The sequence below is a fragment of the Cibotium barometz genome, chromosome 41 (genome assembly GCF_041138505.1).
Source record: "Cibotium barometz isolate CiBa-2024 chromosome 41, ASM4113850v1, whole genome shotgun sequence".
Taxonomy (NCBI): domain Eukaryota; kingdom Viridiplantae; phylum Streptophyta; class Polypodiopsida; order Cyatheales; family Cibotiaceae; genus Cibotium; species Cibotium barometz.
In genome coordinates this window covers 36,961,979-36,978,411 of record NC_141086.1, presented here as the reverse complement: position 1 = coordinate 36,978,411, position 16,433 = coordinate 36,961,979, and the positions used below count along the sequence as shown (strand labels likewise).

The window sequence follows — 16,433 nt, the reverse complement described above, 5'->3', positions numbered from 1 at the left end:
CTATTTCAGAAGCAAACTGAAACAACAACTATGTGCAATTGGAAATGCACAAGAGCACAAACCAAAAGTATTCTCTTTCAGAAGCAAACTGAGCCGTTTGCTATCAGAAAAAACCAGTACCTTTTTACTCTCAAGCATTGAATTTCACCTGTGAAAAATGGTGGAAGATCTAAGGTTAGGTCACTGGCATCGCTTGGCAGCCTTTTCTCTGCAATCGTCCCTGTAGGTTCTTTAACTCCATGGTCACCTTCATCACATTTCAATTGCTGTGCTGAGACTGTCAAAAGAGAGAGTTCTTCCAAATCATTACTAGCAACAGTTGGAAGAGTTTCAAACGGTTGCATTCGAGCTGGTGATGGCCCAGATTCAGCAGGCTCTCCTGCAAGAGAATAGCAATCTCTCGCACCTAAACCAACCTGCATATTCAAAAAAGGTACTTATAAAATTGAACTCTTCAAAAATATCCGCAAAGGACAAAAAGCCTGGCTCTACACCTCCAAATGTTCTCAAGACTGAAAATAGTCTTTCACATTTTGTACCATTTCATACATATCACTAATGTTGAAATTTTTTCGTAAACCCTGACATATAAATTATAGTAGCCTCCTCACCCATTTCTCCCTGGCCTTATTTCGTTAGAGCAATGTTGAACCATCTTCTTGATAGCATTACTTATGAATATGGACCTAATAGGATAGAATTGCAATTTCTTTAAAGAAAAGGACACTCCTCACGTTTTTTACTATGTATGTATCATATGTTGGGAGAATCAAATGACACCCATCTTAGTGTGAGCCATTTATATGTCCATGGTGTAAAGCCCAAAACCTTAAAAATGAAAGCCTTGTAATAAAGAGCCTAACATGAGTGCACCTGAGAGTGAATCCAAGCAATGTAAAAGAAGAGGTGAAGGAATCCACACATAATGCAAGTGGACAAGAGCCTTGAATACAAGCCACCAATAGTGACTTGGAGCACACAAGCAGAAGCTATGGCGACAACACAATGAGAGAGCTATTGAACTAATCGGCCTCAGTTTGGCAAACACTCTCGTTCTTCACATAGACTTCACACTTGGGACAAATAGGAAACTTTTTTTGGTAACAAAATCACTTATTCTAAGGTTTTCTTGAAGTTGAAGTTCTATGATTTGATAATGCTAGATAATGAACAATTAAGTGATCGCCTTGCAAAGTTCTACTCACTAGTTCAACAACTCGCTAGCCTTAAGTGTGAGCCTGATGATGATGACAAGGTGGAAGTTATCACAAAAAGTATGCAAGATATTACCCGGTTTTAGCAAACCATTGAAGTCTTGCACATAGCTTCAACATCATTTAAATCTATGGTAGCCTTGCTGCTTGAAAAAGACAAAAGAAACAAGGGAAGTCAAGCAAGCAACAGTGTGGACTATGACAGCTTTTGTAGGTGAACAGAAGTGGAGGACCAACAAGAAGATTCAGTGCAGGTAATGCAAGATAATGGGGCATAAGGAGGCCAACCGCTTCAAAAAGCTAGAGAAAGAGCAAGAGACACACCACATAAATCTTGTTGCTGAAGGTGAAGAGGAACCTGTTGAAGAGGAGAAAATATTTGCAACAACGGCCCAAGTCTCCCTCGATGAGGTAGACGATGAGTGGGCATTCTAGCTGCCTTTATGTATGTGTGAGTCAATAAGGGTTCTCTGCCCCGGGTCGTCCCCTGAAAATCTAATTGTATCTATGTTTTGTATGTGTTTTCCGTTCTGGTGGAAACAATAGCCATGATGCTATAAAAGGCTCCTTTTATTATTTATCCCAGTTAGGAAGTAGGGGGTGACTAAAGTGCGGACCTATCGCATTACATGATTGGAGGGCTATCATGACACAGGAGGCGTGCATAATGAGTTGACTCCAACACAATATGTGATGGGGTTTGGAAAGTAGTATCTTTCTTTTGCGTTCAGGTCTTACCAACTTTGCTCCGAAGGGGGGATTGTTGGGATAATTCAGAGCTTGTATGTGTGTAAACCATGTGTGAATAGCCCCATGTGTGTAGTTGCGTATGAACCACCTCTTAGGAAGTGGATAAGCATGCATTAAATAAGGTCAAATGGTTTGGTATTGGGAAAAGCCTATATAACTAAAGGCTTGTACTTCAATTTTATCAATCAATTAAATCTTTAGTGAGTCATGCAATCTATGCTCTCTCTAGCATATTTTTGTCTCTCTCCTTCCTCTCTCTCTCTCTCTCTTACACGGACAGAGATTACCAGACTCATCCGTCAGGATTTAGTTCAGCTGGACATTAGGAGGACATGGATACAGCCGACTGAGGAGCTGGGCACGAAGATGGCTTTCTACAGAGAACATTTTCTTCAGCTCACAGCAGATGGTTTTGTGATCAGACCCAGTTACATGGATGTACACTTGTCTCATGCAGTACGATGTGCTATTGGTCAGATTCGCACATCCTCACACCAGCTTGAGATTGAGATTGGCCGATATAGAGGTATACCAGCTGAGGCCAGGATATGCCGAGTATGCCATGGGGAGCCAGAGACAGAGCTGCATTATATATGCCATTGTACTGCATACTATGAGATACGTGGTCGTTTCCACTGTTTATTCAGAGAGGGTTTTGGACCACTTTCCAGAGTCATGGGGTACCAGGACCAGAGGTGTTTGGGATTGTTCTTGCTTGAGCTGCAGAGACATAGAGATAGCCTGCTTAGGCGCACAGAGAGCCAGACTCAGAGGCACATTACAGACTTCTTTAGTCCGGCCATCACTGCGCCAGATGGACCACAGCAGCAGCAGGACATGGATACCGCCCACACCAGGGGTACACTGATTGATCGTGCGATTGAGCTTGGGTGGTCCAGACGCCCACGACCACGGAGGAGGGCATCCCAGCATAGACGGAGGTTGCAGCGGGGCAGATTCGGATTATTCTTGCGAGGCATGCGAGACACCCAGTCAGGGTGCTGACCACAGAGGATATTGAGGAGATCCGCCAGTGTCCGATGCGGCACATATTATGAGATGGAGGTACCTCCATAGTGTACCTTCCAGTTCCAGTTTCATTTTCTAGGTGCCAGTAGTATCATCTTTATTTTTCATTTTCTGGGTTTTTTTTTTTTTTTTTTTATCCAGACATTGTATCAGATCCACCATGATGTAACTTTTGGTCTCATAGGTCATTATGGCCTTTTGAAGACGTTAATATAACATTTCATTTCATTTCATTTCTCTCTCTCTCTCTCTCTCTCTCTCTCTCTCTCTCTCTCTCTCTCTCTCTCTCTCTCTAAGTTGTCATAGCAGAGTTTCGAGCTTTCCCCTTGGTAGTAGAGGCTCTCTTCCAGACAATTACATATATACAGCCTCGGCCATGACAGACTCCCACACTTAGCACTTGAGTCATCACGGAGACTCGCAACAGATGGTCAGCCCACTTCATGGTATGCTAGGGTGTCAAGATGGTTCCACATACATGGCTTCCAGATTGGCCACCTTCCACCCTTCAACTATAGCTTGGATGTCCCCCTCTTGCCTCTCTCACGTCAGGAGATCAACCGCCTCATACGAGCTGACCTCTTACGACTCGAGACCCATGTCACATGGCAGGCACCCGAGCATCTTGGGACCAAGATGCAACTCTATGTAGGGGTTTTCCTACGGCTCACAACTGATGGCTTCATTCATAAGCTTGGGTACCTATTCCGACATATGTCACATGCCATGAGGATAGCTATTGGGCAGATCCGGGTCTCTTTGCACAGGCTTAATGTGGAGATGGGGAGAGCTGAGGGTATTGATAGAGGGAACAAATATGCACACTTTGTTCCCTGGAGGTGGAGACTGAGAAGCACTATGTTTGCAGATGCCTGGTGTTTTATGAGATACATAGGAGATTCCACTATCTGTTCAAAGGGGGTTTTGGGCCATTATCCAGAGTCACTGACTATCCGGATCAGTGTTGTCTTGGGCTCTACCTTCTGGAGTTGCATAGACACAGGACCAGCTCCTTGTATCGCGCCAACAATGTCCAGGCACAGATACCTCGCAGCCTCGAATCATGAGCTTTTTCTCCCACATCCAAGAAGCCTCTCACCGCCGCCTGAGAGAGGAACCCACCCAAGACCCCCCACCTCTCAGACGAGTCAGACAATGCACACAAGAGCCTCTCCGTTTTCCCGGGGTTACCATACACCACGCGGTTTAAATGCAGCGAGCTAGGCACCAGCTTGATGTTCCTTGGACCTTGGTCCTTGGGTCATCGTGCTATTGTATTCCTAATGATGAGGATGCTACTTGTATTTGTAGCTAGTAGTCTTTTCAAATGTTATTTTTTTTATGTTTTACCATGATCAATGTAACACTTGGATAGTTTGTAACACCTTTTGTCTCATAGACCCTAGTAGTCTTTTGAAGACGCCAATAAAAATTTCTTTCTTTCTCTCCATCCCTCTGCACACACATCATGGAGCGGTTCCACCCTCCATAGCCGTTCCCTCTTATCCTGCAAACACTAGCCCTTCATCTAGCTCCAAAGGCAATGGGCCGACTATCTTGCAAAAGAGCTGCCCCTATGGCAAAATCACTAGCATTCATCTCAACCACAAGCGGCTTGCTAGGATCCACTAAATTCAACATAGGTGCTGTAGTCATCACCAACTCTTTCAAAGCCTTGAAGTTCATGTTAAGGACTTCATTCCAAATAACCGGAGAAGTATTCATGCCCTTCTTTTTAATAATCCCCTTCCCCTCCAAGAGTCGTGTCAATGGTGTAGCCACCTTGGTATAATTTCGGTTAAACTTCCAAAAGAAGCTCGTAAAACCCAAAAGGATTTTACCCATCATATAGTTTGCAGCACCGGCCACTCAAGAACTTGTCTCACTTTGTCTAGGTCTATACGTATACCATCTTGAGTAATGATATGATTCAAATAAAGGAGCTCTGTTATTCTTTCTTTCTTCTTTCTTTCTTTCTTTCTTTCTTTCTTTTTGACTGGCCTTAGGCCCAAGATCCTCCCATAGTTACCATTTTTTCACCGCCCATAGGCGCATTTCACCACCCATAGGCGCTTTTTTTGCCCGTAGGCAATGCCATCGAGGGAGCACCTAGTGGGGGTTCGAACCCAGGGCCTCTCAGTCCCAAGACAAACACTTCACCGCTTGAGCTACCACCTCATTGGCGAAAGGAACTCTGTTTTAAAAAAGTCGCACCGAGGTTTCTTTGCATAGAGCTTCTCTTGTCTCAATATATGCAAGATAGTCCTGAGACACCACACATGCTCATGCAATGACTTACTATAAATAAGTATGTTATCCAAGAATACCATGACAAACTTTCCCAGATATTGGCGAAGCAAATCATTCATCATCTGCTCGAATGTAGCTGGAGCATTCATCAAATTAAACAGTAAGAACAAGAACTCATAATGATCGCACAGAGTAACCAATCTTCGGCACGTTCTCAGATCAACTCCTGATCTAATCTTGGTCTGCCGATACCCCGACCTCAAATCAATTTTCATGAAGTACTTCACTCCTCGAAGCCGATCCATGAGACGCCATTTGGCTGCCCAAGTGGACTTGTAGGAGAGGCCATGGAGCTTCGTGTCACCCATACTAAGGCCAGGGCGTGTCACCCATAGTGTGGCTAGTATGTGGAACCCATTGTCGTTTAGGCTTCCAACTCAGTCAATTTTCGTGCTTGAGAAGCTACAGGTTCCAGGAATTGGAGATATATCCATTGCATTTTACGTGTGCATGCATCTCTTTGACTGCCTACTATAACGTGTCCAGTTCACGGGGAAGGGACACCCACCCATGAACCATGCGAATGCCATGTATTCTGACATGGTTTGTGGAATGTGAACAAGTGGTAAGTATTCATTTAAACCCATGTTTATTATCATAAAGGTTTTATAACCTTTACAATTCACATTCATTAAAGTTGGGCACTGGCCAATGCCCGAGGGCCAAGGACCATAAATGGCCAGCCCACTTAGGCATCCCCCTTTGGCCCTTTTAAGCCCTCACTATTGTTGAGAAAAGTGGAGCCAAGCCTAGCACTAGGAGATTTCCACAAAATGGATAGACCAGAGGTCCTCCATCACCTTAAGGTTTTGGGGTCTGGATGACTAGACTAATTTGTGGAAACCTCCAGTTAAGCGCACACTAGCATGAACACAACTAGGATGGATGGTATCAGAGCCATGGGTTGACGTGTAACCTCTGAGCCACTAGAGAAGCCAAGTTGATCCTTTGAGCTAAGAAAACATGGACAAGTTCAACCTTTGAGGTAAGAAAAAGTGGACAAGTTGTGTTAGAATTAGTGCATCTCAGTGTATTTGGTCAGTACCTATTTTATGGGATTTCATCTATTTTTCTCATGATTATTGGTCTTGGGCCAGTTGGCCAGCTTCATCATGCAATCGGCCAGCTTCTGGCCTCCCTATATAAAGGACCTCCCATTGTACACTTTATTCATCCATTCCTTTGCACAAGTTCAACACTCCTTGCTGGCTGATTGCCATTGTAAAGCCTTCATGCTAATATAAAAGGTGATTTTGTCTACAAGCTCTCTCTACTCTCTCTTGTTCAATTTTATAACATGACTACTATGCGGAAGCGTGCTTAATGATTAGCACATGACATCCCCCTCTGCTAAACTTGATGACGGGAATCCAACCTGCTCTTGGATGACTGTCATCATCCCAATCCTGTCCCGAGGTCCCTCTGTCATCATCCATCCCTAGCAAACCCTTTTCGTTGAAATCCCGGCGTGTTCTCCAAACCACTCTATCTGTGATGAAGATCTATGCATCTGGTTTCTCTAGTCCACCATCCATTCCTGCCCTGACTCTGAACACCATCTTGGTCTTATTTCCTGGAACTGAGTCTGGCACTCTCACATCACCCTTGGAGGATCAACCTCCCTTGGGACCGTTACCTGAGAACCTATCTGGCTCACGGAACTGCCATCCCCATTTGGCACTGTGGAACACCACCAACAAACCTCCTGGGAGTTCTTCCCGATCTGTGTTCTTGCCGTGGGCTTCGAATCCGTGTACTTTCCTGTACCTTGGACCTGTACACCATCATATGGGACTGAATCAGCGTTTAGCCTGGCTGAGCCTGATGCTCTGATACCAATGTAACATGCGGAAGCTCTGGGTAGTCTTCTTTCAGCCCTAAACACTCTTGGAAACCTTCTGATGCAAAAACGCACCATCTGATGCAAAAACGCAGGTAGAGAGAGAGTAGAGAGAGAGAGAGAGAGAGAGAGAGAGAGAAGTGCTGGAAATTCAGTATATACTATGGTACAAAAAGGGTACATATCTGCAGCCATGGGCTGCCTTCATAAAAAGGTGGTTAACCCTAAAATCTGTCCCCTATGGGACCTCTAAGGATCCAAACCCCTAGTGGGATTGAATGACTAGAACATAGAGCAAGGGGGCCTTTTTATATGGGTCTTGGACCCCTTTTTATGCTGGCCGACTGCTGGTCGGCCAGTTCCATGTCCATACACACTAGCAAACGCTGCCCGACTGGATGATCTACTTGTCCATGATGCACCTGATGCTGCCCATGTCCTCTGATTCAGCCGACTGGTTCTGTGAGCAGCCGACAGCATCCCTTTGGTTCTTCTCCAAGCCTTGCTTCAGTCTACACTGCAAAGGTGCTCTGTGCTCTGTGCTCCATCATCCTGGTTCTTCTACTGGGTTCATACTCTTTATCTGGTTGCCTTTTCTGGATCTAGCCCTGAGAATGTCCATGGCATCTATGATGCACATGACATAAGGCCATAAAAAGTCATCAAAAATGTCATAAAACGTGTTCATATTGTGCCCATAATATGTCCCAACCATTGGTGCATGTCCTGGCCACCTATAGGGCCACCAAATTGACTCCAAACCTCTAACTTTGCCCTTAAGGCGGCTGTAACGAATAATCATGTCTACGTGGCACTGGATTAACGTGTGCACGTGACAAATTTATGCTTCCGCCTGTGCATTCTCCAACATGGTATCATTCGCTTAGGTTCAAGCTGCTCCATCCTTCTGCAAAATGCTCGCCGTCTTCTATTCTGCTGTGCGTTTTGCTTCCATAGCTTCTCCGGTTGCAGATCAGCATATACAGTGGTTGCGTTTCATTGACTTTGGTCCAGCCAGCCCTCTTGCTGCTGTCCGCCAATCCTACAGGCTGTGTTTTGCTCTTCAGAGGCAGGTTGTGGAGTTATTGGCTGCATTTTCTGTTTTCAGCATCAATTGTGGTGAGTTTCTTGCATGTGGTGTTGCCAGACAAGTGGTTGTACATCTTCTTCTTCCTCCACGAGTCCCTACCCTTCAGGTACGAGGTTCCCGGTGGTTTCTAGGACTGTTTTGCTGCTGTCCAGCCTGCCTCTCTCAGATTTGAGAGGGGGCTGATTGGTTCTGGAGCCTCGCTTCGTTGGAAAGGACTTGAGAGGGGTCTTGGAGAGCTGAGATTTGTGTTCTTTGTTGTTGTGGATATGACTCCCCCTATACAAACAAGGATGACAAGTTGAAAGGACCCACTATGCCCATCAGAAGCTTCAAATGCGGATCTGGTTCATCCACAAGGGTTTGTGGGATATTGTTCAGGGCACTGAGAGGAAGCCCGAGCGTCCTCAGAACTCTAGGAGGTGGACTCAAGATCAAGAGGATGAATTCGTTGAGGAATTACAAGACTGGGAGAATCGGGATTAGAAGGCGCATTCAGTGCTTGTGCGGACCATCGTAGAGGAGGTTCTCACCGGCCGTGCAAACTCCCACTAGAGCTCATCACGTATGGTCTAAATTGGAGGATCTCTTTGCTCAAGATTCATCGATGAGGGCAGTTACCTTGCAAGGGCAACTCTACGCTTTGTTATTTCCTGCAGGCAGTTCCATGCAATCTTTCCTCATGAAGGTCAAGGTTATCCATGACCAGTTACTAGCAATGGGTGCTGCTTTGTCCTCTCCTCAGCTCGCTGCACTTATCCTCACCAAGCTTCTCCCGAACTATGATGTGATTTCTCGATCTTTGCGGTGCCAAGTCACATCCACTCAGTTGGATTTTGATGATCTTAGCTCCCTACTCTTCGAGGAGGAGTCCGTTCTCGTTTCACAGGGTAAGTTGAAGGTGTTTGTCAACAGTTCTGACCAAGCACTTTCCTCAGTTTAGAAGAAAGGTCAGAGTCACCGCTTCTCTTGTGGGAAGAGAGGACATCTGTCCAAGGATTGTTTGTCCAAGAAGAAGGCCAAGTCTTCATCTCAGAGAAAGCGCAAAGACACGACAAACGACACCGATACTGATTCTTCTACTACCACTTCTAGGGATCCCAGGGCGCTTCCAGCTCACGAGGACCCAAATGGTGTACTTCTCTAGTATACATGCAGTTTCCCCCATGTGTTTCCAATCACCAGAGGAGACTTCTCCACTTAGTGGTGCATGGGGACCAGGATTCGGAGTTCCAAGCATTAGACATCTGGCAAGACATGGTTATCTTTTGTGTAGCAGAGATTATGAATTGGATCTGTTCCGAGTTCATTGTTCGAGGCTTTTGGGACATGATGTGTTTTCCATCCACTGTTGGGGATTATGGGCGCGGTGTGTCCGACAGCTCATCATCTATTCTTGAAGTTCACTGCACACTTGTGTGGGAATTCGTAGCCAAGCAAAGTTCCTTGATGTTCATGGTAGCATTTTGTTTCGAGGAAACAGGTTGGGAGGTGCTCTCTCCGAGGTGATTCCAGTATTCGCAGTGTTGGAGGGTCCATGGTTGCATCTTCATCAGCTTATCTTCTTCAAACTCTTGCACACTATGAGCTGCAAAGGGGGTGTTACAATTAGTGCATCTCAATGTATTTGCCCAAAACCTATTTTATGGGATTTTACCTATTTTTCTCATGATTATTGGTCTTGGCCAGTAAGCCAGCTTCATCATGAAATCGGCCAGTTTCTGGCCTCCCTATATAAAGGGCCTCCCAATGTATACTTTATTCATCCATTCCTTTGCACAAGTTCAACACTCCTTGCTGGCTAATTGCCATTGTAAAGCCTTCATGCTAATATAAAAGGTGATTTTGTCCACGAACTCTCTCTTGTTCAATTTATGCTTCCGCCTGTGCATTCTCCAATAGTTGGCACTAAAGAGGGGTGTTGACAAAAGTGGTGCCAAGGAAGAACTAGGAGATTTCCACAAAATAGATAGAGCAGAGGTCCTCCATCATCTTAAGATTTTGGGGTCTCGATGGCTAGACCGATTTGTGGAAACCTCCAGTTAAGCGTGCACTGACATGAACACAATTGGGATGGGTGACCTCCCAGGACTTGGCCCCCCACCCAATTTCCAACAACTGTTAGATGACCTGCAAATTTAGGGTTAGGGTTTGCAACAACAAAGCGCGCACACACATAGTGATAGTCTTGGGAGAGAGAGTAAGAGACACACAACTCAATATAGATTGAATTGTGTCCAAGTACAAAAGATAAAGTACACCTCATAAGAGGATAAGAGGATGTACACATGCACAGGGAAAAAAATTCAGAGAATGCTTGAAGGCAACAAGCAAAAGCACAGGAGAGACTTGGAGTAGCCAACAATGATCCAACACTTGAGCAAAATGATGAATGAATTAAATGGCAAAAAGCTTGTTCTTATATACAACACAAACAGCCAAGTCAGCCAGTAGAAGAAACCCACGACTAGTGAAAATACCTACAACTCGGAAAAGAGCCTAAAATGTGGGAAAAAATAACCTTGACAAGTAAAATGCATGAAATAAGTATGCTGCATAAATAATGCAATAAATGGGATAAATGTTGGAAACACAATTCTTAGCTCCAGCACGGTGGACTGACTCCTCCTGTACAAGTCATGAGCTGATCAATAGAATCTCGAGGAAGAGGTTTAGTGAAGAGGTGAGCTAGGTTGTCCTCAGAGAGACAATACTCCAGAGAAATGATGCCGTCAGCAAACAGCTCACGAACAAAGTGAAAATGGACCTCAATGTGTTTCGTCCTGCCATGAAAAGATGAAGTTCGAGCCAATGCCAAGGCACTCTGGCTGTCTGTAAGAATGCGAACAGAGGATTCTGAAAGAATATCAAGATTATTCAGCATCTGCATCAACCATAACAGCTCATAGCAACTATCCAAATAGGCCCGGTACTCAGCCTTAGTAGAAGAAACAAAGGCTGTATCCTACTTCTTGGATCAGCACGAAATGAGACCGGAACCTAGAGTGAAGCAATAACCAGAAGTGGACCGCCTCGTATCCTGATCACCTTCCCAATCAGCACCAAAGTATCCAACTAGCTCAGTGCCTCCTCTGAAAGAGAGACCATAGTCCAAGGTACCAGATACGTATCAAAGAACCCTGAGAACGGCCTGCCAATGAGAATGTCGAGGAGTGGAAGAGAACTCACTGAGAACACTAACACTGCAAGAAGTGTTGTGCCTGGTATAAGTCAAGTGAATAAGAGAACCCACAAGCCTCCGGAACTACGTACTCTCCTCAAAGATGGGAGTAGAATCTTCTCGGCAAAGCTAGGACTTGGGATCCATCGAACAAGAAAGAGGATGGCACTCTGCCATCCCAAATGTCTCTAGAAGCTACTGTAGATATCTATACTGGCTAAAGAAAACTCCATCAAGATTTTGATAGACCTCCATACTAAGAAAGTAGTGGAGAAGTCCTAAATCAGTCATCTCAAAAGTGTGAGCTAAATCTGACCGGAGTTGTTCAGTCTTGGCAAGATGAGAGCCAATGATCAACAAATCATCAACATTTAAGACGATCAAACATATCAAAGCATCAACATATAAGACGATCAAACAGATCAAAACATCCTAAGCAAAGACATAGAGATTGTTGTCCGCAAATCATATATATAAATACCATCATAAGGCCAGATGAATCTGAACTTACGAATAATTTTAAAAGAAAGAAGAGAATCACCAAAAACAAACAAAATTTTAAAAATTTTAAAAAAAAGCTTAATAGAGACACCCGAGAAAAAATAATAATAATAATAGTAATAATAACTTGCAAAAATAGACAAATACATAACTAAATCACACACGCCCACATACAAACCACAACAAAAGAATTTCTAACAATTTCATAACTAATTAGCAAAAACAAACTTTAAATGACTAATTCACTAAAACAAAAGAAGTAAAGACAAGAATACAAAAAGTGCAAACTTTATCTCAAAGATTGTCGAAGTATAAGATCATCAACTTCATCATGCATAGCACGAACTAGATGCTACAACATCCCTACTCACGTCATCAGTGCCCCAAAGTAGGTGCAGGTTTACATATAAAAAATTATGTCCAACCAAGAAGGACACAATTTTTATACAGAGACCAACGAGCTAAGTTTCTACCACTTCTCCAGAGATGAAGGGCAGACTCAGCCATGATGAAGGCTAGCACTTACAAGTAGACTAGCAAAACAAATCACTTCCCTATTAAAGCAATGATTAACAAGACTAGAAGCAATGATAAATAACAACTAAGAGCTAAATGGATCTAAACAGAAAATGGGCTTTTAAGCTCCCCATTTTTGTGAAACTTATTACTTATAATCTTAAACATTCCAAAAGCAGAAATCTCAAAGATATATCTACTTCGATTCAAAAAGCAACGAACTTTGCTTAAAACCTCTTTAAATAATAATCCTTTTGCACAAGCAAATTGATGAGTTGGCAAACTTGAGTAATAAAAGCAAACTTGTTTGAACAAATACGAGAGAATCTGAATAACTGAGAAGAGACAACACCATATTTAGTTATTTTAGAAATATTAAAAGTGAAGTGAGGCATTCTTATGATATTTAAGTTGGAATACTCGGGTTGTAAACGTTTATCATATATATCTACATCTAAACCAACACAAGATTATATCTAAACGTTTGCAAATCATCTCTGGTTGTAAACGTTTATCATATATATCTACATCTAAACGTTTGTAAAACATCTCTGGAAGCCAAGGGAAAGAAAGAATGCATCAATCTAATCATACCATGCCTTGGGTGCCTGTTTCAAACCATAAAGGGCTTTGTGCAATCTATACACCTTACCCTTGTGTCCAGGAACCTGAAAACTTGGAGGCTCTTCAACATAGACCTCGTCATGAACTTTGGTTTTAAAGACCCACTTGACCCCAATGACCTGCCTATTCAAAGGCTGGTCCACAACCTCCCATGTACCATTCCTTTCAATGGAATCAATCTCGGCCTCCATGGCTGCCCGCCACTCAGGGAGAGCAAGAGCCACCTTAGTTGTAGTAGGCCCATATGACTACACCACTTTACTCATCAAGGCGAAATTACACAAATGACGAAGCTGTTGTAATCTCTGTGCCCGTGTCAAAGGTGCCGCTGAGGAGCCAGGCAAGCTGATGAAGATCAACATCGGAGAGATGAGAGTCACGAACAATGGCTAGAAAGCCACTCTCCATCATGTAAGAAGGGTTCACACACATTTGACACAGACTTTTTTCCCCGAAAAGAGATCCTTCTATTAGTTACCAAGGAGAAAACAGCCATAATGTGTAAGTACAAACTCGGCTCCACATAGGGAAGCGAGAGTCCAGAAACAGAAAAAAAGGGAGGATGCTCTTCTCCTCTGATTGGCTCCTCTAGGAGGAGAAGGCTATCTCATACAATGGGGAGGGGGAACATACAGGTGGTCTATAGTGCCAAGTGGGCTCACCCCACCATTGTCACTGAGAAAGGGATCGTGTCGCCAAATCCTCAAGAAGGCGTTGCAGTGCTTCCTAGTGCAACATGACATGTTTACACTATACATGAGGGTTACAAGTGTGTGCATGGCACGCTCTCAATTGTTATTACTGATGTCCAGCCTCGGCCTTGTATGTGTTGGTAAAGTATGTCCACATGGCATCCAAGTGCGGTGATGCACGTGGCACCACCACAATAAACACGTGTGAAAATCAGGTTTCGAAACGCTTAAGAAGCTCGAGGTCATTGTTGGCTCAAAAAATGGCTAGTACCTTTGGCCTTTTGGTGACAAAATTCACTATTGTTTGAGATTTTCCAATCATCCATGCTTAGCCAAATTCTTTATCAAGATGTTTGATCTGTGACTAGCACAAACTTTTAACAATTTCTGCAAACTCATACTTTGACATCCTACCCATAGATACATAATTAGAGCAATTGTCAATACACACCTGCACTATATTCTCTCCACCAATATCAAGTATCACTTTGCACAGGTGTCTCATGAAAAATTCCCTTGTAACCACTATCCCTCATGCAAAAACATCTATGACACCATTGCATCCTTGCAAGAGGACAAAAGGATGTTGTGAACATTCCTCTTCCTCACATCTATCCATCCCTTTCATAGTGATATGCACCCATATTTTATCCATATGGCCTTCATAATGCTCCATCTCTGTGTCCACTGATCGCTTCTCCTTCCTGAGCTTGATGATGAGCGATGTATCATACGCAGACTTCTCCAGGTTGCATTTGATGTGAGATATGACCGTCATTGCATTCCTCGAATAAGGAATGCAAACAATGTGGAAGGACAAAGCGTACTACAAGCAAATCTTTGTTACTACTTGGTTGCCTTTTTTGTCAATTGCTTCTACATGTTTGCTTTCACACTTGCCCCTGAAAGGGAGCAAGGCAAAGGGATTCTTTGAATGAGTAGAGATGGGCTTGTAGCCACTCAACACTTTCCACTCCAGGAAGTTCTAAGTGGGTTTGGCTATGCATGTTTCCCACGTGATTCACCCTCGCTCTTTTCGAAGCATCCCCCACATTGTCATCCTTTGTCTCAATGGTAGCCGATTCTTCTTGCTCCCAAACAAACGGGAATCGCGCAATGCCTGGGTGTCACATGCACAGCCATGGACATGAATAACCTCATCATTGGTCCCGGATTCAAAAACACTAAAAGGGAGATTCAGGGGCAGATTTAGAGCCGATTTTGTAGCCCAATAGGTTGTGAGGGAAAAAGGACGAAAGGACCAGATGTACGAGAGATCAGAAGAGCAAAACAACACAGCATGAAATATGTGAGTGAGTCTATATATAATGGTGAGTGAACATATGTACAAGAGCCCTCAAATGGGTGACTCTGAGTAGAAAGACCAGTGCAGAAGCAAAGATGATGTCGAAGCTGAAGCACGATCGATGACGAAGGCTCACGTCGATGTAAGGCAAAGCACTTTGAGAGGTAGTCGGTGTCGAAGGCTCATGTCGGATGAAGCAGAGGCACTCCAAGGTGGTAGTGGCAATGGAAGATGAGGTGATGCAGGCTCTGGTGACTAGGGTGCTATTGTACCTGAGGTGGTAGATGAAGAGCAGAGAGGGCTGCTGTCCCGAGTGGTGGAGGTGGTGCAAGCTCTGATGTGACAAGGGTGTTGTAAGACCTGAAGGGTGCAAGCTCTAGTGATAAGGATGCTGCATACCTGAAGGGTGTAAGCTCTGGTGACAAGGGTGCTGCGTACCTGAAGGGTGGTGAGGAGCAGAGAGGCTTGCCGTCCCGAATGGTGCAAGCTCTGGTGACACGAGTGCTACGTACCTGATGTGGTTAGGAGCAGAGAGGGCTGCCGTCCCGAGTGGTGCAAGCTCTGGTGACACGGGTGCTGTGTACCTGAACAGATGTCGATGGTGAAGACGGGCAGAGAGTGGGTTGCCGTCCTGATGGTATTATGTAGCAGAGAGTTGGCTGCTGTCCTGATGGTGAGAACTGAGGCAAAAACGCTGAAGTGTTCTATGTATAGCAGAGGGGGCTGCTGTCCCATGAGTTGTGCAGAAAACGCTGATGTGCTGATGTAAGCATTGATGATCTGCTGATGATAAATGCTGATGTAAGCCCTGATGGTGTGCTGATGTAAGCGCTGATGTAAGCGCTGATGTAAGCCTGATGTAAAACGCTGATGATAAACGCTGATGTCAGTGCTGATGTAAACACTGAAGGTAGCAAAGAGGGCTGCTGTCCCACGGTGTGGCCTGTAGCAGAGAGTGGGCTGCTGTCCCGTGTAGTGGCCAGATGAGAAATGCTCATGTGCTGAATGTCAGGCGACGATGATGAAGCTGTGTTGTGTAGAGCCCGGCAGAAGCAGCAGCAGCAGCAGCAACATATGGTACCGGATATGTGCAACTCACCATTATATATATATATTCACTCACATATTTCATACTATGTGGTTTTGCTCTGATATCTCATACATCTTGTCCTTTCGTCCGTTTGCCCTCACATGGTATCAAAGCTATCGTGACCAAAGGGATTGAAGACCTCGAGAGAACACAGCATGGATCGTCTACCCGCACTCCCGGAGGACCAATTCTTTTCACCCGAAGTTGTTTCTCCAAACTCTAATCTGGACCACACAGGGAATGGAACTTCTTACTCAAAGGAGAGCCCTGTTCAAGATCTTACTTTGGGAGAC

At 44.3% G+C, this 16,433-nt stretch overlaps 1 protein-coding gene across 2 annotated transcripts in view; it reads right to left on the bottom strand.

The window, feature by feature from the left end:
- The window catches only part of LOC147614926 (protein unc-13 homolog), a 207,599-nt gene that overhangs the window by 179,397 nt on the left and 11,769 nt on the right, over window positions 1–16,433 (bottom strand). For both annotated transcript variants that reach the window (XM_086780241.1, XM_086780242.1), the window contains exon 4: window positions 149–416. In XM_086780241.1, coding sequence (XP_086636367.1) covers window positions 149–416 — 268 coding nt within the window. The remainder of the gene's footprint in view (window positions 1–148; window positions 417–16,433) is intronic.